This window comes from Oryzias melastigma, linkage group LG12 (genome assembly GCF_002922805.2).
Source record: "Oryzias melastigma strain HK-1 linkage group LG12, ASM292280v2, whole genome shotgun sequence".
NCBI classification, from domain to species: Eukaryota; Metazoa; Chordata; class Actinopteri; order Beloniformes; family Adrianichthyidae; genus Oryzias; species Oryzias melastigma.
The window spans coordinates 14,925,891-14,948,157 of NC_050523.1; the positions used below are offsets into that span (position 1 = coordinate 14,925,891).

The following is a 22,267-nucleotide window of genomic DNA, read 5'->3' on the forward strand; positions in this document are numbered from 1 at the left end:
GAATTATCTAATTACATCTATGAAATCTGTAATCCCCTTCACTCTGGGAAGCATCATCATTTCTTTAATAGCTACACGATTTTCAAAATAAAACAGTCATTTTCCTCTCTGTGAAAATAGACTTGCCGGTTTCATGTGAATTGATGTGCCATTTCCTACAGATTGTGTACATTTGCTCTCGTTCTGCTTGTTGTGCCTGGCTTTGTTTCATGCTTTTGGGAAATAGATGTTTACTCTCCTCGCTGTTTTTTGTCACAGAGACCCCATAGGCGTGCTTAGCACAAGAACCGTGGGTTAGGAGGCGAGAAAGAAAAGTGCAGCTCCATTTAAAAAACAAACATCATTAAAATATTTCTTGTGTCACAGTATGTGTGTGTCTTTATGCCCTGTGTGTCTGTGTGGGTGTTTCAGTCTTGAGGAGGGGGAGAATGAACCTTCCATCTGTAACATTTGGGAACTTCTCCTCATTAAACCAGGTTGTGCGCTCTTATCATTTTAGGAGATTTCAAAATTAAATGAACTGAACAGAATCCAATTTAATGCATCGAAGTCTCAGGGCTATCACTTCATCGTAGAAAACAAAAGCGCATATTCAAGCTCACAGAAGACTTTTACATCGCATCCATATTGTGGCTTCTCCCAGTGTGCCACAAACACACACATGCACACAAAGACTCACAAGGAGTCACTTGTATTTTGTTCTCAGTAACGGTCTTCAGATCAAAGTACTCATAGATTCTGTTGAGTAGATTGATTAGAGACAAAAAGAGAAGTATATAGAGATGAATACTTAAGTGAGATTATAAACCATAAACAAAAAAAGCCACTTTCAAATACAAAGTCAAAAGACGTTTTATTTATTTTTTCAGCTTTGCTCTTGAAATCAGTTTTTACAGTTTTTTTTCATAATGTTAACACACTGTTGATTTCATCGACTAAGACTATAAGGCATTGACTGTATAAGAGAACTGAACAATGAAATAAAGTCGAGTAAGTTGCCATTTTTTTCGCGATACAGACGCCGCCATGTGGGAGCCAGACAATGTCAATAAGTAGTGATTGGTCTGAATTGTTTCAATGGAAACCACTCCCACCAATCAGGAGTGAGCTGGTTAGAATGTGGAAAATATCACATCAGGACCAAAATTTTGTTTTTACCCACCTTTTTTTTTCTACAAACCTGCATTTCTGCAACGTTTTGAACTAAATTTTACTCACTTTTTAAATGTTTAAGAAATTATTAGCTTGTCTTTTTGTCGTTACTCTCAGGAGAGTTAGTTACACATCAACTTAAACAGCAAGTCATGATGCAGAGTGGTTGTAAATGTATTCTGTAATACTTTTTATTTGATTTATCTGAACTGTTGAGTACATTATAATCTAAAAGTGAATGCCAGTAATTGTGTCTGAACTGTTCATGGCCATAAACTGAGCCATTTGTGCCAAAAGATGACAAGTTTGTAAATTACAGAGTGACCGAAAAATGTTTGAGCCCTAAATAGCAATGACTAACAAGTAAAGGCTGAATTTTAAACACTGTGATTATTGTGACTGGAGGCAGGAACAGGGAGATAGTGTGGATGGAAGGAGGTTGTATCAAAAGATGACTGGTCAAACATGTATTCTCAAATGAAACATTTCTGTGCCCCATTACAGAACACTAAAACAGGCTAAAGCATTTACTGTTCACTAAGTTGAAGGCGATTTATTTAATGAATGGTTTCAAATCTCTGAGCAGTAATTGTGCACAAAAACAGTTCAGATTAAAGGATTTATGAGGAGTCGATTCAATAACAGATAGGTCAAAGTCACTTGCAGTGGTCATGCAATTAAGCTGCATCAACAAGAGAGAGTGAAGGGAGGAGTTTCCCCCTGCAGGGCAGTTTCTTTTCAGCTTCTGCCCTTTCCTCTGATTGGTGGAGTTGGTGCACTAACTGTTACTGGACTGCATAGCCCTTTTTTATTTTTTACATTCAACTATAGCACTTACGGAATATGAGTTTTATTACTTCCCGCCCAGCTATGAAGGAGACTCCCAGGATGGAGTTGATTGACTGAACTTTGAAGAGATAACCTGACAGGACAATCAGTGTAGTTTGAGAGCCAGCCAGAGCTCCACTGTGCTTCCTGCGGTCTCACTGGGAGTGTGGGTGTATGTCATATCCTGTCCACCAGCTGTCACTCAATCCAGGAGGTGTCAGCGCCGACACTGTCCCCCCTGACAGCTCGCAGCAGTGGCCTGCATGTGTGTATGTGTGCATATATGCCTGTGATAAGAAAGAGACTTTATATCTACCTCCAGCCGCCACATGGGGTAAATGCCCCGTGTGTGTTTGAGTGCGTGCAGGACAGAGATGTTCATTCGTAACGACAGCAGAAGGTCATTGTTATCACTTCAATGCTTTCATTTGTGTGTCGTCCTCATCCTCTCAGTTTAAAATGTTAGTTCTTTTCTCTGACGTTCTTTTTATATCAGCACCAATTTAATTTTGGTTTTGTCTTTGATTGGGTAGAGGATTTGCTATTGGTGTAAATGTTTGAGAATTAAGGTTTTACGTTGAATTAATTGAACAGATTGAGAAATGTTTCTAAAGACGGATTGTCCAACCGGAACATGACCCCACAGCAATAACGCGGGGGCTATAACTCTAAACTAGCCTGGGAATGCCTCAGTAACCCCCCCAGAAGAGCAGGATTAGGTGGCCTGGGAGAAAGAAATCTAGCTTTTTTTTTCTTTTTGCTGAGACTGCTTAACCTGAACCTCCAAAAGGCAATAGCTAATGGATGGATGGACTTTGGCAAAACGTCTGGGTTGAAACCTAGCCAAATAAACAAAGTAAAGCTTACATTTTAAGTGATGGACGAATGGCAGAGAAGGGTGTATTAATAAATGTAGCTATACCATTTGATAAAAACACAGTCCATTAATGTAAATAGATACTGATTTGCCAGATCTTAGTTTCTATATTACCATTCCTGTTGAGAATAATCTGATAAAAGCATAATTTAGCTCAGACTACTATGCACGCCTTGGATAATATTTAAAAATAGAATCTTTTCTTTTTGTTTCACTGAGACAAAACAGTTTTAAAATGACATCTTAGATGTTTACTCCATTTACTACATTTTTCAGACAGAAAAATGTGTAGTGCCTTTCTTGTACTTCTTCAATACAAAGAGTTTCTCACCTTGCAAAGATACAAAAGAGGTCTAATGCTAATGGCAGTGTTCTCTAATGCTCTTATCGTTTTACATGCGACTTGAGGGCTCTCCACTCACAGGAACCATTGAGAACGTAGCGGTGAAAACCCCGCTGCAGGGCACGGCGGGAGGATTACAGCAACCTGGAGAGGGGTGATACTGGTCATGTACGTACAAATAAAGCCCGATGATATGTGTGTGGCTGTAACGTGAGATACGGGGATTCGAGGGCCATAATCTAGGTCCCTATAGCCCCCAAAAGAGGGGCTAAATGTGGGGGATGGGGCAACAAAAAAAAAAAAAAAGCAGACAGAAGACAGATAAAGGTAAAGCAGGGTTCTTCAGGAATTAGGCCTCTGACCCCAAAGCCTCTAATTCACCCTCCCCAAGAGGCCATTCCCACCCCAACATGGCATGTTACCGTGGAAACAGGACTGGAGGCTAGCCCTGCATCTGAAAAATAGAAGGTGCATTCTAACACAAGTTTTGATCAAAGGAGAGACGCAGGCAATCCTCCTTTTATTGGCGTCCTTCCACTTTTTCTTTTAAACTTCTCTGCTGATAAGTGCAAAAGACTTTATTTCCTCCCTGCAGGTTTCCATACGTGTCAGCAATCATTTTCCGTTTCATTTCTCACATGCCTTGCTTCATGGAGTTGCACATATCTGCTTAGATTTCATGGCACTGTTTTTCACTGAAAACCGCGTAAATAAAAAAGGAAAAAAAAATCTTTTTTCATGCACAAACAGCTGCTTGTTGGGTTGTAGCCTGCTGGGTTTTGCATTATAAGTTCCTGTGGTTTCGTATTTCATCTCATTGTCAGTGAAATTACACATCCATGTACAAAGCTTCAGTTAGAAGTGCTGCCTTGCACTGCACCCCCACCCCCCTGTATCTTTAGCTCAGTCAGAATATATTTATTTTAAAATTGCTAACATTTATCACTTTCACTTAAAGAAATAGCTTACAAACTGGAAACATTATTGCTGCACCGTGGAAAAGTCCAAACAAAACCAAAAGAACCGTAGTTTCATGTAACCAAACAAGGGCATGAGTACATAATATATGCATAAATATGTGCATATATTTTGAATGTCGCCCCATTATCATCCCTTTCATTTATTTTCCTTTGGTGGTTCCCTTTTTTCTCCCCCTCTTCTGTTGATTTTGAGTGATAGTGTTGTCAATGTTCTCGTGGGGGAGGGTACGATGAAGTCCTGATCCGGAGCGCCTGTCCTGTTGGGAGAGGAGCGGCTCAAGTGCATGTTGGTGTAAATGAGGTGTCGGATCTCGCTGTGAGGTTATGTATAACTCATTTTCGCACACGCGTGTTAGCCGGCAAACCCCGCTGCATATTTACCGACTCCCTGTCTGCACTCTCACCTTTTCCTACGCACTACTTTTTTTGCGCTATACTTCCTCGCGTGCATGCATGGAGAAATGCCACGTGAGTTGTCGTTACGCACACACCGATCACTCTCCCTTTTCTCACTCCCCCGCTGGGAGAGCAAAGTCCTGCATCAGCTGCTAAATTACCTAAACTCTCTGATCTGCTAATGGAGTACCTGTCTTCCTGCTGCCCGCCTGCCTGTCTGTCCACACTAATGAGTTTTTGTTGTGTGTCTGTCTATCTGTGTCCTCCTGAATGTCTGACGTCTTGTCTTACTGTGTGCTTGTTGTTCTTTTGTACATCTGTGTGTTTCCATAATCCTTCTGTGTGTCTGCGAGACAGTTTTTCATTCAGTCGTCCACTGTTTGGCTTTTTTTTTTTTTTTTTAATCCCTCATCACCACTGTATATTACATATTTGCCCTTCCAACCACATTAGGTTACGCTTGATTAACCAGCAGGTAAACAGGGAAGAGCTGATTTGTTTACCAGATTACAGCAACTATCAAAGCACTTTTTTTTACTTTGATATACAACTGAAATTAAAAAAAGGTACAATGTTAATACTAAACTGATTCAAATTCAATTCACAAGTTTAATTAGATTGAAAAATATTGTCTATGTTTTTAAATTTCTATTCAAAAGCAATTTTATTTGCTGTTTAAACCCTTTTTATGTAAAGCTTGTACAAATGTGGAACTTTTATTAAGTAAATTAGGAATTCTTACATTAAAAACTAACTGTACTTTTTGCTTGTAATTCTTTAGGAAAATGACTCATGAGTTTATATATGGGGCTCTATGTAATAAGCTTTATTATTATTTGAATGATTTATTTGTAACTGAGCTAATGCTCATCAATAATGCTAACTAACTCTACTCGCCTGTCTTCAGGCTGTCTGGCAGCTGTTAGGATGTTGTTGCAATCACTGCATCACTTCAGGAACATTTCTAAAGGCCATCCATCAGTTTATTTTCTGTTCCCATTTCATCTTGTTTAGCGTCACAGAGGGTGGAGTGGGTGACATCAATCAAAGACAGGTCACCACTTTAAAAACGGATGCTTCAGAAGACCACTGTCCTTCAAAACAAATACAAACTTGATATAGGATGAACTTTAGGGGCCAGGCTGTGAGGAATGAGGCTTTTTCTGTTCCTGCTTTGGCCACTGCAACAGTCACGCCAGGTTTTAGTTCCCGTCTCCCATTGCTGTTTGTGGATTAGTGACGTGTCCATGCAAGTCCTTGTTTTTAGTTAGAACATTTAGGCCATGTTTCAAAAACTTTTCCCCCCAATTCATCTTGATTTGATAAAACCCAAAACTATTTCTTTAACTACTGAATTTCCTTTAAATAAAGAGTTTGTGTGACACAAAACTATTGTTAAAATAATTGTTTTGAAGCAAGTTTTTGCTTTGTTTATTTTATAAATTAATTTTATGCTTTCATAACCAAAGTAAAGAGGTTTAGAAATGGAGTTTAACTCTATGACAATTGTGTATTTGGTGTTTTAACATGTTCTTGTGGCCTTTTTCTGATGATGGAGGACATTTATCAAGAGAATTAAACTTAAAGTTGCATTTATTTATTCAGATTGTTGTAAATCAGGAACACACAAAAATGCTGTTGGAAAAAAAGAGCTTATTTGTGATATAGAAAGTGGTGAAAGAGCAGGAGAGCATGTAAACAGATAGATAATGGGATGTGGAGCAGGGCTTACAACTCAGAGGTGAAATTCTAATGAACTACTGCCGCTTAGAAAACAACAATATAAATAAATATAAATATAAAATATATATATATAAAATATATTTTCCTGTTTTTGTTTTTTTCAACTTTTTCTTCCTATATAATGTGTTTCACTCTTTGTTTCCATCTTTGAGTTGAGCTTCTCATGGTCATCATCTCTTGCTTTTCAGAAGCAAAGTTAAGAACATAACGGAAACACTTGTTCTGGTCATTTTCCTCCAAAAGCTCACTTTGGAATTGTATAAATTGAGTTAAGTAAAGAGTTATACAATTATGCTATAACTTTTTAAAATGCCAAATATTCCAGGCGTTCCTCAGATGTGTTTTGATCTCTTATCCGACCTTGTCAGACCCCCCCCCTTCTATTTTTCTGTCTACTTGTTGGCTGCTGTCAGCGTTTCCTCTCTAATGTCAGCCTGTTCTGTGAACCGTATCATAAATAGAGCCCTGACGACATTTCAATTTGCCTCATAACCCTTCATCCACGCGCGCTCACACAAACACCGGGTTCATTGTCAGGCATCATTTCAGTGGCAGACCTCTCTTGAGTTTCCGTGGTAACAAAGAAAAGCAATAACTCTGCACTTGACCCCTCTGCTCTTTTATTGGCCTCCCCTCACCTTCACATACAAACACTCGCAAACACGCTCACACCTCAAATCTAATCTGGGAGCGTGAGCCTCTGAGGTGATATTCCTCCATCTCCTCCAGGGGCCTGGGGAGGGGAATATGGAAGAAGAGAAGAGGAAGTTAATAATTTCATCTGGCACTGGCCTGCAGAAGCTAAGATTAAATGTTTGGCTCCTGTATCAACACTATCTCACAGGAAGGAGGAAGACCATGCAGCTCATCGGTTGTTTTCCCTCCAAAAACTCTGACAACAGTTTCTCAAACTTTGTGGCTCAATTGAAAGGAAAACCCCAGATCCCCGAAGAAGGAGGCAGGAACAGTGGAAACATTAGGCAGCGTCGCGTCTCCGTGACAAGGCTGTTTACTGTTTACTCTGCTCTCAGTCTCATTTCATATCGGCACACACATGATGGCTTCCCTTCACCGTTTATTCCTGTGTGGATTTTTTTCTGTCAGTGCAAATTTGTGAGAAGCTTGTGTGAACTTGCCTTGGTGTATATGTGTCATGTGTTTTAATAATCTTTGCCTGTTTGTCTGAACTCAATCTGTCCACAGCCATCAGTTGTTATGTTAGTCCTCACAGAACACTGATCCCAATGAGGGATTTCTGGGATTTTTTGTTATTACTCAGTAAAAAGTTGAGTAGAAGCCTTATTATTCGTTCATGTTTTGCAGATAAACAGCTCTTCTCCACTTTCTGACTGATTTCTGCTCCTATTCCCCACTGAACTTTGAATGTACAAGCCAAATCAAACTGCCTTAATCTGCAGATAAGGGGGCCTTTTTTATTATCCAAGCACCAAAGTTACAAAGGGTTCTGCTTAATTGGGGGTTATTCTGCAGACACTTTGAGATGTGCACCGGAGAGGTCGCAGATTGAACCACCAACTCTCCAATTAGCGAATGACCTGCTCTGCCTGCTGAGCCGCAGGCTCCCCGGCCAGGGAGGAAAACGAAAGAGGAAAGAAATCACCTAATGAGCCAATCCTGTGATGTCATCATCATTTTGGCTTCTCGCTAATGAAAGCCATTTGTGCGCCGCTTTTCTGTCGAGTGGTCACGTGTGGCTTAAAGAGAAACTTGAAAGTACATCAAAAAGGTGAAGACGTCCTCATTCTGATTGATTCTGTATCCAGAAGGTTGGAGTCCATTTGAGGGTTTCTGTTTGGTGTGTTTGTATGCAAATCAGCACACGGTGATGCTTCCCTGCAGTGCTGCCTTCTGTAGCAACATTATATGCTTTTTTTTGGTCTAAAATTATCATACAAAAGAATTTATTACAATTTGCATGGATATTTGTTTGTATTTTCCAGGTTTAAATATATTCATGCATTCAGTGTTTCTTTGAAAATACGTTTTGATCTCTCTGGGATTTATCTGAATAAATAAAGTTGTCCATCACGTATTTCCATACAAATCTCAAATGCATATTCTCCACGTGTGAGTCCGTTGCGCACTTGCATCCGCATTGATGTTTTCTGCTCTCTGTCCACCGCAGTTCTCCAAGGAAAAGTATCTGCTGGAGTCCCCGCCCGAGAAACTGCGGAAAGAACTGGAGGAGGAACTGAAACTGAGCCCTGCTGACATCAGGAGCCATGGCTGGTACCATGGACACATACCTCAAGAGGTACGAACACCAGAGCACACAGATCTGTTCTGCTGAAAGGAATATTCAGATCTTTAATTGCAGTACACTGCAAATAAAACAACCCAAAACCCGGTAAACAAGCTAGCAAGTAGTGTCAAAAGGGCATATAAATAAACCTCTGTGTCATTGTTTTGAAATTGTAAGAACCTTTGGGTAAGCAGAATTGCAAAAGCACTTTAAATGGCTTTAAATGGCTCATACACGCCAAACAGCAGATAAAAGCAAATAGGAAATAAATAAAATGAAATGAAATAAGGGTTTGCAGAAAGCTTTTTTTACCTACTTAACCAAGACAAACTTAAATAAAAAAAGGTTCTACTGCTGCTTTCTGCCTTTTGAGAGCAATACACACAATCTATGATTTAACTAGTGCTGGGTTGATGAAATCGACTAATCAAACTTTAATAGATCAATAATCAATCCATAAAAGTAGAGATCGATCCAACACATAATGCTAAAAACGCTAGCTTAATACTAATGTACAATGGGATTTTCCATAGGACGGCTAATGCTAACGCTCAGTCAACATAAACATGCATTTCTGACTAAATTAACATTTTTATTTACTCACAGGCATGGATTTTCAAAACTATTTTAAGGAAATATTTTTTAAAGTAGCCAGTAGAACTGTTTTTTGCTCATATTATTTTTCTTCTTCTGGAGTTAAGTGTAATGCTATAGAGCGACCGCCACCTAGTGGCCAAACTGAGACGCCTACCAGAAGAGGCAGAACAATTGAAATCACATCAAATTTTCTCTAATAAATTTTACAGTATTTAAATTGTATCAAATGAATATCAATATCTTCAAAACATTAGTATTTTATTAATGTATATCTAAACAAATATGTATAGATGTGTGAACTGTGTAATTGAATTGAATTTAGTGGATCGAAAGAATCTAAAAAAAAATCGAAATCGAATCGATCCAGGCTCTGGTGAATCGAATTGATTCTGGAACTCATTGGCGATACCCAGCGCTAGTTTTAACAATTCTAAATATGCTTTACTGTTTAGTTGAGCAGGCAGGTAAAGGGTGGAGCAGAAAGCTTTTTTGTTGAACCTTTACTATCTCTACTTTATATTTTTTGGTCGAGCCAATCAAACAAAATTTTCATGCTCAGACCTAAAATATTTTCAACAAATAAAAGACATTTTATAGAAGTCTGCAAAGTCGTCTGTTTAATTATTTTAGAAGTATAGATTATATTAAGTATAGTTGTTTCACTACTCACTTAATACACTTTCCTCAGACAGACATTAACATTTTTTAATGCATTCTGAAGAGGAGCCATGATTGACAAGGTCAACAGCCAATCAGGATGCAGAACACAACATGCTGTAAAAAATGTTTTTAAAAAACATGCAAAATTAATTACACAAAAAAATCTACAAACGGCTCGGCTGCATAAGGGGACCACAGTACGTAATGTCATGAAAATAATAAATAAACTGTCTGCTTTATGACTACACATCAATTTTTTGAACACCGCTATAAATCCACGAGTGAACCCCTGACATTAACTTTGTGATGAAAATTACATTAGCCCCCCAGTTTATTATGCACAAGCACTGCTAAATTCTCTGGGGGCCCAAAGTAAAAAATTCATTTCTAGGGTGGGGGTGGGGGGCTCTAACCAGCTTTAAAAGCTTTAAAATATAAAGTCAGTTGGAAATGAAAGCAATAATGTTTTCAAATAATAAGAAACACAATAATATTGGTGTTAAAATATAAAAGCATAGGCTTAAAACATATTTAAAATACATGCGGTTGAAGAACAAATATTGACTTACAATAAAAATGAAGGTAATGACACTAAAGCCTGTTTTTGTTCTGAAGTAGTTAACAGTCTTGTAGCCCAATGATTACTTTGCCAAAGTCTCTGAAAGCAGTTTAGAGGCTTTGACACACAGGATGATGCTGATTAATGAGTCTCATCATCTGTCACAGCTCAGTCGGAATTGCTTTTGCATTCAGAAGGAAGGAACCTCTGCCAAACAGACAGCTGCGCATGTTGCTGATGTCTGCTACTGAATTTCACAGCTGGTGACAAGACCATATACACACAGGCAGACCTGGACACACACACACACACACATGGAGGATGCTTATTCATTTACTCCACCACTTTGTTTCCTGATCAACCTCTGCCTCCCGTTCACATAAACTAAAGCTGAAACCAGCCATCTGCAAGTTTTTTTTCTCATTTGCATAAAATATTCATTTATTCGTGGATTTCCCTCCTGTGTAAACGTGGGGAAACCCCAGGCTCTCTGGTTACCTAAACATTACTTAGTGAATTTATCTGTCAAACACCCTGTGGGTGAGTTCTGAAAACGAGGACTCTCTAATCCCATTTTTCTTTCATAGTTTTCTGCCTTTCATCTATTATTTGGGATAAAAACGTCCAGTGCGGGCATCACCTGCTTAGTCGTTTTGGGCTTGGGTTTTTCTTACAATCGGTCTATTAACGAATTATAACTCTAAGAAAAAGAAGAGGAAAATACTTCACCTCAATTAAACTCTGTGGTCAAGATATGATCCTACATTCTGTTGTCTTATGTTGTAATTTGTGTAAAATGCTGCCCCCTGCTGGTTGGTCATCCCTCTTTTTGCGCCACATATTTTATTGCCAGGTTTGAATAATTTAAAGCTTTGTGTCATCTTCTTCCAGCTACAGTCTTCCTCTGTGTGCTTTACTTTTGGGGGGAATTCATCTTGAACAGAGATTTTCTTTTCTTTAACACTTGATCAATATTTGAGAATGCACACTAAAGCAGTTTGACTCACCAATAATAGGAGGTTGCTTTCTCATAGCCTTCTCTGACAATAAATTCAACATTAAATGTGAGTCTGCAGTAGGGCAGGCTTTGATATTTTTCAAAATATATTCCAAATGAGCTCAGAAACACAACTGTGTTTGTTAAGTTTTTTTTCCTGGCTCCAAGTTGGCTTTTGTGTTTTTGAGTTCAATCCTTGTTTTCTCTTCTTTCTCACTGTTATCTATATATTTTTCTTACTAAGGTGTCTGAGAGCCTGGTCGTCCGTAACGGAGATTTCCTCGTGCACGACTCTCTGACCAATATGGGCGACTTCATTCTGACCTGTCGATGGGATAATGAAGTGCTCCACTTCAAGATCAATAAAGTCCTGGTCAAATCCAACGAGACAAAGGTCTGTATGCAGGTTTGATTTTTTGTATAAATTAGATTTTTATAATATTTTAGAGAATGTTTTAATTATACAGATACTTAATCATTTATCCCAGGTGTAAAATATTAAAATGTCTTTTATTGTTAAAATTGATCAATTTAGACCCTACATATCTTTGGATATTGTCCCTCTTTTTTGGAAAAATCTTTATGTAACTTAGATCTTGAAAAAGTTTAAATACAATATGAAAAGTATACTAAAGGAGACAAGGACATTGAACCATGTTAAATTTTTATAGCAATTAAAATTTGGGTTGAAAAGTTTGATATTACAAAACCTGGGTTTGAACTTTTAATCAAGCTTAAAGAGTAACCAAACCCTAAATAAATATTATTAAATATATTCATTTTGAAAATATATGTTTTTGGCTGTTGACCTCTATAAATGGGACTTTAAAAGTGCTGTCTGTCGGTCATTGCCAAATTTGTCACTGATTCAAACAAACTTGTTTAATTCTTGAAAATATAGTAAAAAAAACTGTATGTGTGCTGCCTCCTACAGGTTGAATTGGGGTATTACAGTTGAATTTTGTGATTGGTCAAACCATTTAAGTCCCATGTCATTTCAGAAGTCCCTAATGATAACTGTACTATTCTCCAGCCAAATTTTGGCTGTAGGGGGAGTCAGCCTCCAGCTTCCCTGTTTGGTTACCCTTTAAAGTCCCACTTCCACTAATTTGTTTCTCCGCTAATTTTCCCAACCGCCTTTTGTTTACATTCTCTCAGACATGCAGTTTTAATCTTAAAATTTTTAATATGTGTCCTCCTTTATGAAAAATGTTCCAAGAAAGTGTTAAAAAACCAAAAACCCAAATTTTATTAGAGAAATTATTTGGTCCTGCTTCTTAAAGAGGCAGAATGTCTTTACAGGGTATAGGATTTACTTTCTCCAGATAAATACTTCCTAAATGTGAAAGTTGTGTTATGATTAACAAATTAGATAAAAATGAATTTATTGTGAAATGTATTGCTTTTATTATGAAATTATGTGAATAAAAAGACAAAGAACGATAATAAAAATGCTTTTACACAGTTTTGTTGTCATGTTTGGTCAATTAAGTAAAAAATATGGTAAATGAGCTTCACAAAAAAAATTTGAGAGATTTGGTTGAAATGTAAACATTTTTAAGGAATATTTTCAGTTTAGGAGGTGCAACAAGTCCGTTTTTCTCACTTCCTGTCTGTCTCCATCACACATTTCTTCTTCAGGTTCAGTACATGTTGGAGTCTGATTGCTTTGACTCAGTCCAGGAGCTCGTACGCTTCTATGTGGGCCAGCGTAAGCCGCTGTCTCAGTCCTGCGCCGCCCACATCTACTGTCCAGTCAGCAGGACCCTCCCTCTGCGCTACCTGGAGGCAACTTTTGCCCTTGCAAGCAGCAAGCACGGCTCCGCCTATTCGCCGTCCACTCAGAGAGGAGCCCACATCAAGAGAAGGAGCGTCACCATGACCGACGGGCTGACGACCGAAAAGATGATACCTCACAGGTGAGCCAGGATGTTCTGCTGTGTTGTCTGCAAACACAGACTGCTGACTTTTACTAATATGCTGATGACACTTTGTTATATATGCAATCAGTGACTCAGACAGTCCCAGTCCAGTTGAGACACCGGTGGCACCACCAGAACCAAACCTGGAAAGTGTGCCCAGAAGCAGGTTGTGTTCGTGTTTGTGTTAGCAAGACACTTGTGTGGTTTTTGTGCACTCAACTGGTGACCTTTACCCTCCCCAACTACCCACACATGTCACAGACACTTCCCTTCACACCTTGACCGCTCAAGTTTCAAATGAAGGAAACTTGAAGAACACAATAAATGTGATAAAAATTGTTGATTTTTAAATATTTTTATTAAGAAAATTAACGTCAAGCATGCATGGAGCAACATGTTAGGATGCCACAGATGAAAATGTGGTAATAAATTAATCACACACCTTTGTATAATCCTTTTCTATCCCTTACTTTTCCAGCTTGTTTTCCCTGTAATCACACTGGTAGATGTGTTCACTCCTGAAGCACCCACTAAATGTCCTCCTTTAGTTCTCACTTTTAATGACTGTTGTTTCCTTTAGTTTCCTCAAATCCAAACAACTTTAACATCCTCCATCCCCCTGTTTCTGCAGCCCATCAACAGTCCACCATCATAAAGACGCAATGCGGAACTGTGCGATGAGCATGGACCAGATTCAGGAGTTTCGCTGCCCCTTGTCGCCTGTCGGGGAAATCCCACTGTCTCCTGCGCACAGTGCTAGTAAGAGCCAGACACACAGACACATTAATAAAACATTATTGCATCCACAAATGCAGAGACTGAAAGCCTCTTTCTATCTTCAGTCGCCAGGCAGAGAGCCTTCTCGAGCGGGCGGGCCCTGGCGGTCGTCCCTCCCTCCCCGGTGATGCGTCGCTCCAGCGACCCTCAACTCAGCCCTAGTGCCAGTAGCAGCCCTCCAGAACTCCCCACCCACACCTCTCAGTCTGCAAACTCCTCACCTGCCCATCATTCCAGCCACCAATCACATTCCTCAGAGACAGCAGGGAGCTACTGTGACCTCAGACCCTGTGCCTCCGGCCCCCCCAAACCACCCACTAAGAGCTACGTGGAGCGACTGAGAGTGGAGGAAAGGAGGAAACAGGAGGTTAAAGAGGAAGAAGGAACCTTCAGCTCCCCGCAGGTGGAAACAGCATCTTCATTTAGACCAGCAAGGTAACAGACTTTAGACATAGGTCAAAGGTTAACAGCAGCTGAAATTTGCCATTACAGGTTTAAATAGCTATTAGGCACAACTCTGTTAGCTCTCAACTTAATCAAAATACAATTTAACACACTAGTTCTTGAAGTGAATTCTTAGTTTTTAAGGTATCCTAAGAAAAAAAATTATTTTTTGTTTCTTTTCAATTAGTTAAACTATAAAACTAAACTGAAGCAAAAAGTCACCATCAGGACAATGCATAACGAACAATCAACAAACTGAGGCAGCTGTACCGATTAGTCATTTAAACGCAGTGTAAACATAAACATGATGAACTGGCAGAAAAAACAGAATCTAAATAAATGAACAAGAGAACCTGCAAACAAAACAAATCCCACGTCCTCACAGTCCCAGAAGGTGTGGGATTTGTTCACAACTAACTTTGCAAATCTGTGTGAAAGATTTTTGGAAAAAGGACAACTTTAGGCAGACATTTTTTTAATAGTTTCTTTCTCTTCAGTCTTCTAGTTTAGTTATGTTGAACTTTCCTTGGTAAGAATGTAGACATTTATCAAGGGGAATTCATCACCTTGTGTCACTACAGGTGTAGACAGTCTGTTTTTTAAGTTCAATTAAGACTGTGACCTCAAGCAGACTTTGTTTAATCTGATATAACTGTTATAGTGTTGTGCTGTGATTATGAGCTTGAAAGGACAGAGCAGACTCAGCTTGTAAAAGGAAATGCTGAGATACATTTTGTTGGCAGCACGATTGGAGCAGGTGGCTGCCTCGGGCGCGTGGCGTTTTCTGCAGTGTTAATGCTACACTACTGTGAGGAAAACTTGTAGGGACTTAGATAAGGCAGCTTTCAGTTTATCCGTCAGTTTAGGCTGCCGACTTTGTCGCATTCCAAATGTTTTGAGTTTCTCCCCCCGGCTTGAAAGTATTCAACACCCTTGAACTGTGCGACTGTTTTTAGTACATTTAAAAGTTAAAACACTTAGATGAGTCATGGGTTTCAGTTCCTTTCCTTGCAGTGCTCACATCCAAATAATGTGAAACCATTGCTTTCCAGGTACGAGTCCCACCTTCTCCCAGCTGAGAATAAGCCTTTGGAGATGTCCGTGCTGAAGAAAGTGAAGGAGCTGCTGGCTGAGGTGGATGCGAGGACCGCTGCCAAACACATCACCATGTATGACTGCAAGGTAAGCACACCTAAACCAACTGTTTACCCATTCTGCAATGTATAATTACAGCTGTAAATGGAGAAGCATCCCCAAGAGCTAACAAACATAAGAAACAATTAAAAGTAAGAACATTCTGTTTTTTTTTATTTCTCTTGGCAGGTTGCTAGAATTTTAGGTGTTACCTCAGAAGTGCAAAGGATGATGGGAGTGTCCTCTGGGTTAGAGTTGCTGACGCTGCCACATGGTCACCAGCTGAGACTTGACCTACTGGAGAGGTAAAAACGCATTTCTTCCTGTGTCTCCAACGTCTAACCCCGTGAAGCCGCTACGTCAAGGAATTATAAGAAAATCCAGAACATGTTTTGGTATTAAGATGTTTAAGGAAATCCACAAAAATTTATATTTTAATAAAATATACAGTACATGGTATCAATTATGATGTGTTGGTCAGTTTTTGACTTCAACATTGTTATTTCAAAATGCAAAACTATTGACATGAGTGTTCAGGAAAAAAAGAAGCTTATTTACCCACTGTCTCAAATTTTATCCACTCATTTTAACATGGTGCAGCTGTTTTATAAAGACTTCATTATCAACAAATGTTATATTATTTTAATACATCAAATACAAGTTTCTAAAAATAAATAGTAATAGATGAGTTATTCTCTCCATAAAGTTTTGAAAATCAACTCAACTTTTTCCCACCAAAAGTGTCTCATGGAAGCAGCCATTTTGAAATGTAGGAAAAGTCCTTCTACTGCCCCTAGTGGAGTGATGATGAACTGCAAGGCAGAAAACGGGTTATTAAGGAAAGTCTGGATTATGTTAATGAGATGGGAGTTTCAGGAAAGTGTGTCTCAAATATGATAGGAATGGTTTTATAGGGTTAATTTTCTGGAAATTGCTTAATATTTTCCCTTCTTGTCCATCTTGTTTATTTTTCCTGTCCTTCATTGCTGCCTTTGCATGTTTTGTCTTCCCTAACAAAAAAAAAAAACAGCAACACAATATAGTCAAACTGTGAATATCAGACATTAAAATAACTTTTTTTTCTCTTCAGTTTGTTCAAGTCTGCACATTTTTTTAAAAATGTAACTGGAGGCTTGAATAATAGATCTGCTCTGTCAAATTTTGACACAAACTCCAGCATGACTTTGGCTGAAGATCTGCTGCTTCATCATCACTGATAGTGAGATTCAATGGCAGCACTTTGCTTTTCTCAGGTTCTTCACCATGTCCATCATGATGGCTGTGGACCTTCTTGGCTGCACAGGAAGCACCGAGGAGCGGGCTGCTCTGCTTCACAAAACTATCCAGTTAGCAGCTGAGCTGAAGAACAACCTTGGCAACATGTTTGGTTTCGCTGCTGTGATGAGAGCGCTGGAGCTGCCACAGGTAGACTTCTGCAGAATCTGCTTTGGTTTTCTGTAAAACAACAGCTAATGTTTTCATGTCCCCATTTTAGATCTCCCGCTTGGAGCAGACATGGGTGACGTTACGGCAGAGACACACAGAGGGCGCCATTCTGTACGAAAAGAAACTCAAGCCTTTCATGAAGAACATGAACGATGGAAAAGGTAGAATCCCACCCGGCAGAAATGTAGAAATATGGCGGGGAAAAAAGGGTTTTTACAGCAAAATTTGTGTTCTTCCAGAATCTAGCGCACTTTCCAACACAACCTTCCCACACATCCTCCCTGTGCTGTCGTTGCTGGAGCGGGGCATGGCTGTCGGGGAGGTGCTGGAGCCGTGGGAGAGCACAGAAGTGGGGGTGGACGTGGTCATGTACCACCTAGAGGCAGCTCGGACTATTGCTCACCACGGAGAGATCTACAGAACCAACGCAGAGAGCAAACTGCAGGGTAAGACTTTCATATTTATCTCAATTTTGAATTTTAATTTTTGTCACCAATGGCTGATAGACCAGGTGAATGGAGCAAAAATATTGTTTTTTTTGTTTTTACAAAGCTTTTAGCAAGTGTGCAAAAAGGCTTCAAATAAAGAATGCTGTCAGAAAGATGAACAATGATTTTTTTTATTTTTGTTAATTTACAAAATGAGAGAACATAAGAGAAATCAAATCAGTATTTGATGCATTAAGTCTTTAAGGTTCACTTGCATAAATTCAGTGGCTGTAACCCCTAAAACTCTATAGTGCAGAGCTATCCAATGCCCTGGATTTTAATGCGATTTGGACACATGCATTCTATGAAATATGATTTCATGCGTTTGCCGAAGTAAAAATATGAACATTTTACAAAGACTTTCTGAATTTCATGTGTTTTGATGATGAGAATGTATTAAAAAATGTGTTTTTTAGATGAAAGATTGTTCAATCGCAATTCGTTGTGATCTATTTTTATCTGTTTTTTCACTGTTTTTTTTTATTGAATATTCGGACAGGCCAACAAAATGATGAACGTCCTATATAGTCCACTAACTGGGGAGTAGTGATGGAATTTGGACACAACTAGGCATTTCATAGGATTACACACATATGTAGTTATACCAAACAGGTGTGGATGATCATTAATGTCAGATGTTGGATGAAACTTGGTCCCCAACAGAAACAGTTGTGCAAGGGGCTTCAAACTGGGTGATGAACAGCCAAACTCTGCTATCAAGAAAGGCAGTGAAAGACAGTGTAAGAAGCAGAATCCAGTTTGTTCATGACAGAGATGGAGAACAGTACAATAAAGAGTCTGTAAGCCACAGTGAAGCATGGCGGAGGTTCATTGACCATTTGGAGCTGCATTTCTGCAAATGGATTTGATTAGGATTTCCATTGAGAAATGCAGGGAGATGTTATCCATCATGCAATACCATCTGGGAGGCGTATGATTGGTCCCAAATTTATTTTGCACCAGGACAACAACCCTAGGATTGAGAACTATCCTCAGTGTAGCGAAGAACAAGAAGTACTGGAAGGGATGATATCTGAACTTCAGGAAGTCTTTCTTGGAATTCAGTGAAGAGACTGAAGCTTGTGAGAAAACCTAAATCCTCGTAAGATCTGTGGTTAGTTCACCAAGATGTTTGGACCCACCCACCAGACTAGTTCCTCAAAAACTCTACCAAGAAGAATGGATGCTGTTCTCTTTCTTTCATTCACTGCTTTGTGTTTACTGATGAAAGCAAAGAAGAATCCTTACAAATTTAAAATAATCTTTTATTTGCAGCATTTCTACACACCTGCCTGAAACTCTTGCTCTGTACTGTATATAGTAGGAGTGTAGGGGAAAATCCATTCTGTGATATACTGGGATATTTCGGATATTTTGTTTGGCAATACTTGAATAGTAAGAATAGTAATCTTTTGATGTTAATAAGAAAAATATCAAATTTTAAGAGGAAAATAATCAGAATATCTTCCATGTTTGTTTTGGACGACGCTTCATCTGCCACTGTCAGTAGCAAATACTTGTAGTCAAATGCAGCGCCCCCTAGTGGTTGTTAGATGAAACAACCACTAAAGGACAACAGGTGTTTGCTAGGAAAATAACAAATATACAAACCTATTTATGCCTAAAAATAAAAAATAAATAAATAAATAAATAAACCCAAATAAGTCAGTCCTCCTGAGTATAAGTTGCATGCCTGGCTAAACTATTAAAAAAACCTTATAGTCCAGAAAATACGGTAGATATTATATATGATTTGTATTTAAAATGAATTTTGGATTTGTTTGTTTTTCATTAAACAATGGATATATTTGTTGGTAAATTTTCGTCAATGAAGATTAAAAAACACATTTTTACTCACATAATATAAAACTATAAATTTAAATACTTTTATGTATGAATTTGAGACCATTTTTACCTGTAAAATCAACCGATAAAAAGTGTTTTCTGTCCTCATGTGTGAAGCTCGTGCAACAGTTAGCGTGTCATCAGTGTTGTGTGTCACTTCCAGCTGTAAATAACTTGTGTTCAGTGCCCGTGCCAGCACTGATATGATATATCGATCATGTCCTTGTGCTTTCTATGTTGACTGTATTGATCCTTAATACTTCATTATTGGTTATCACTTTGTGGTGATTACTGTTCCATGGGCCGGCTCACAGCCCACTTTTCTGCTATTGATCATCCTGACCTTGGTGGTCTCCTTTCACACTTCTAGAGAGGCTTGTTTTCAGGCAGGTGTGCTCATTCAAACACAACATTGTAGAAATCCACCTTGAGCTCATTAGGCTCAAAATGACCTGAAATGTGAGTGTGAACAAGTCTTTAGATCAGGTTTTGTCTGATAGAAATGAACATTTAAACACATCAGATGCTCAAGCTTCACTTTTTAAGCTTTTTAAGATGATTTACTGAAAGTGTTATTAGAATAGAATAGAACAGAATAGATCAAAAGATGATCGGAGTGGGACTTTAATTCAAATTTCCATTTGACATGTATTCCATCTCCACAGAGTAATCCCCTCCTCCTTCCTCTCCTCTCCAGGTCTTCAGGAGCGGCCAGAGCTGGACGAGATCTTCCAAACGGAGTTCCAGATGCGCCTCCTGTGGGGCTGCCGCGGCTCCGAGGGCAGTCAGTCGGAGCGCTACGAAAAATTCGACAAAGTCCTCACCGCTCTGTCCCACAAACTAGAGCCTCCTGCACGCCACAGCGAGCTATAGCAGCAACAATCACCAGAACAGTCCTCTCTGCACTCACCACCTAGAGTGGGAGATTCTTGCTTTTGTGTCGCGAATCATGATGTTCGGGGGAAAAGAGGATGAAGGAGGAGGCAGCTAAGAGAGCGCGGAGAATAAAAGAAGAGAGTTTCGCTCAGACTCTGTCGGATTTGTCCGATCCGTCTTGGGGACTTGCTAAAATTTTTAAATGGCAGTAAGGACTGAGGCAAGCAACACTTCGGATGCAAACATCTACATTCATATGTTAATAAGCCTTTAGGGCCAAATGGATCAATAAAATGTGGCTTTTCTCCAGACACTGTCACACTGTAGCCAGGATGACCACAAACGCTTCCACATCTTGTCTATAGGTGTCTCTGCGAGTATGTCGGTGAGCGTTCTCCATTTTTCTCTTTTTTTCTCTTCTAGTCTGCTTTTTGTCCTATTTATTATGATGAAAGGTATCCAAACATGGTGTATGTTTTTGTCATGAAGCTCATGAGAAGCTGGAGCGAGGGACCCGTCTTCATAAAACCTCATTAAGAATGTATCAAGCAGCCCCGTTGAATCCCATTAAAAATGTATCGGGCATGCATTAATAAATTGATCAGAAATGAAGCTTTTTTTTCTCCAGATTTAATGCAAAACTGAAATGTGAGAGTTGTTACAAAGTCACTGCAGACCTCCCTTTGCTATGGCTGTTGGAAAAATGTGATATTGTTTCTTGTACACAAAGTGTAGCTGCAAACAACACCCCAAAGGATGAAAAATGTGGATTTTTAAAGGTTTTCATGCAATGTTTCACTTTGAATGTGATCACTGATGGTGGAACTCCTTTGTCAGTTTGCAAACTAGCTAAAATTCACAAAATTGTTGTTGCATGCAGCCATTAATATTACACCAAGTCCAAAATGGCTTTAATGATTTAAAAAAGGGCCGAACAGGAGAATTATGTTATGGTACGTAGCGAAAAACTTGGCTTTTCTTTTTAAAACCAGAATTTTTACTTATCTTTCAGTAAAAAAAACTGAAGTGAAACCAGGTTTGTGCAAATGGCAGCTGTGGCTCGGAGAATGTCCAAAGTATGTTTTGAATTTCTGTAGCTAAAATAACCTCTCTTTTTATTGGATGTTCCAGCCTCTTTTCAAAAATCAAAACATAGATATTTGTGAATATGTCCCGACACCTTCAAGTTTAAGGAAATTTAGCAGATGTTGGGTTGTTTTTAACCAACATTTTTTTTCTGGAGACAGCTGGACAAACCAGAGTTTATGGGACTCAAAGTTGGGGCCATTAAGTAGTTCCTCTGTAGTCCAGCAGGGGGCGCACTTGGGCAAGCTAATACACACAAAAGAAAGACTTGAAAACACACACACACACAGAAGGAAAAATAACACAAAAACGGTGTATTTTTGAGACTAAGAGATTACCTACTGGTTTAGGTGTAAATGACATTAGTGATGCATAATGTTTTGATTTATATGAAATGAAAAGCAAAAAAATTGAAACAATTCAGGTCTGATCTTGTGTTTTTTTAATTGTAAATATCAGCTCACTTTTTTTCAAATAAAAATGATTGCTTGTGTTGATGAGTTTGTGTCTTTGTTTCTAGAATTTAAAAAAGAAAATACATTTGATTTTGAAGAATCTGTACATCTTACAAAAAAAAATGAAGGGGTCTCGGAAAGCAAGAACCGAGCCTTTCCATCCACAATGTTCTTTAGAAAGCAAATGATACACTTTTTTTTTTTAATTAATAGTTACAGTGTCATGAGTTCCCGTTTTACACAAACTTTTTTGGAAAAAATGAAAATTAAGAAACAACTAAATAAAAACATGTTTGTGTCTGAGCAATTTTAACTAAAATTAGAGCAAAAAAAACATTTCTTACTCTTTTCTCACAAATAATTTCAAAATGTATTCTCTAAAAATACTATTTAAAGGTA

At 38.7% G+C, this 22,267-nt stretch overlaps 1 protein-coding gene across 2 annotated transcripts in view; it reads left to right on the top strand.

The window, feature by feature from the left end:
• The window catches only part of sh2d3ca (SH2 domain containing 3Ca), a 56,972-nt gene extending 36,033 nt beyond the window's left edge, over window positions 1-20,939 (top strand). The window contains exons 5-16 of one of the 2 annotated variants that reach the window (XM_024299812.2): window positions 8,466-8,594; window positions 11,640-11,789; window positions 13,037-13,314; window positions 13,406-13,483; window positions 13,949-14,076; window positions 14,160-14,529; window positions 15,591-15,720; window positions 15,862-15,977; window positions 16,926-17,097; window positions 17,168-17,279; window positions 17,358-17,564; window positions 20,149-20,939. In XM_024299812.2, the coding sequence (XP_024155580.1) occupies window positions 8,466-8,594; window positions 11,640-11,789; window positions 13,037-13,314; window positions 13,406-13,483; window positions 13,949-14,076; window positions 14,160-14,529; window positions 15,591-15,720; window positions 15,862-15,977; window positions 16,926-17,097; window positions 17,168-17,279; window positions 17,358-17,564; window positions 20,149-20,324 (2,046 nt within the window). In that variant the 3' untranslated portion in view covers window positions 20,325-20,939. The remainder of the gene's footprint in view (window positions 1-8,465; window positions 8,595-11,639; window positions 11,790-13,036; window positions 13,315-13,405; window positions 13,484-13,948; window positions 14,077-14,159; window positions 14,530-15,590; window positions 15,721-15,861; window positions 15,978-16,925; window positions 17,098-17,167; window positions 17,280-17,357; window positions 17,565-20,148) is intronic. The other variant, XM_036214501.1, reaches the window with a different exon arrangement.
• The last annotated feature ends 1,328 nt before the right edge of the window (window positions 20,940-22,267 follow it).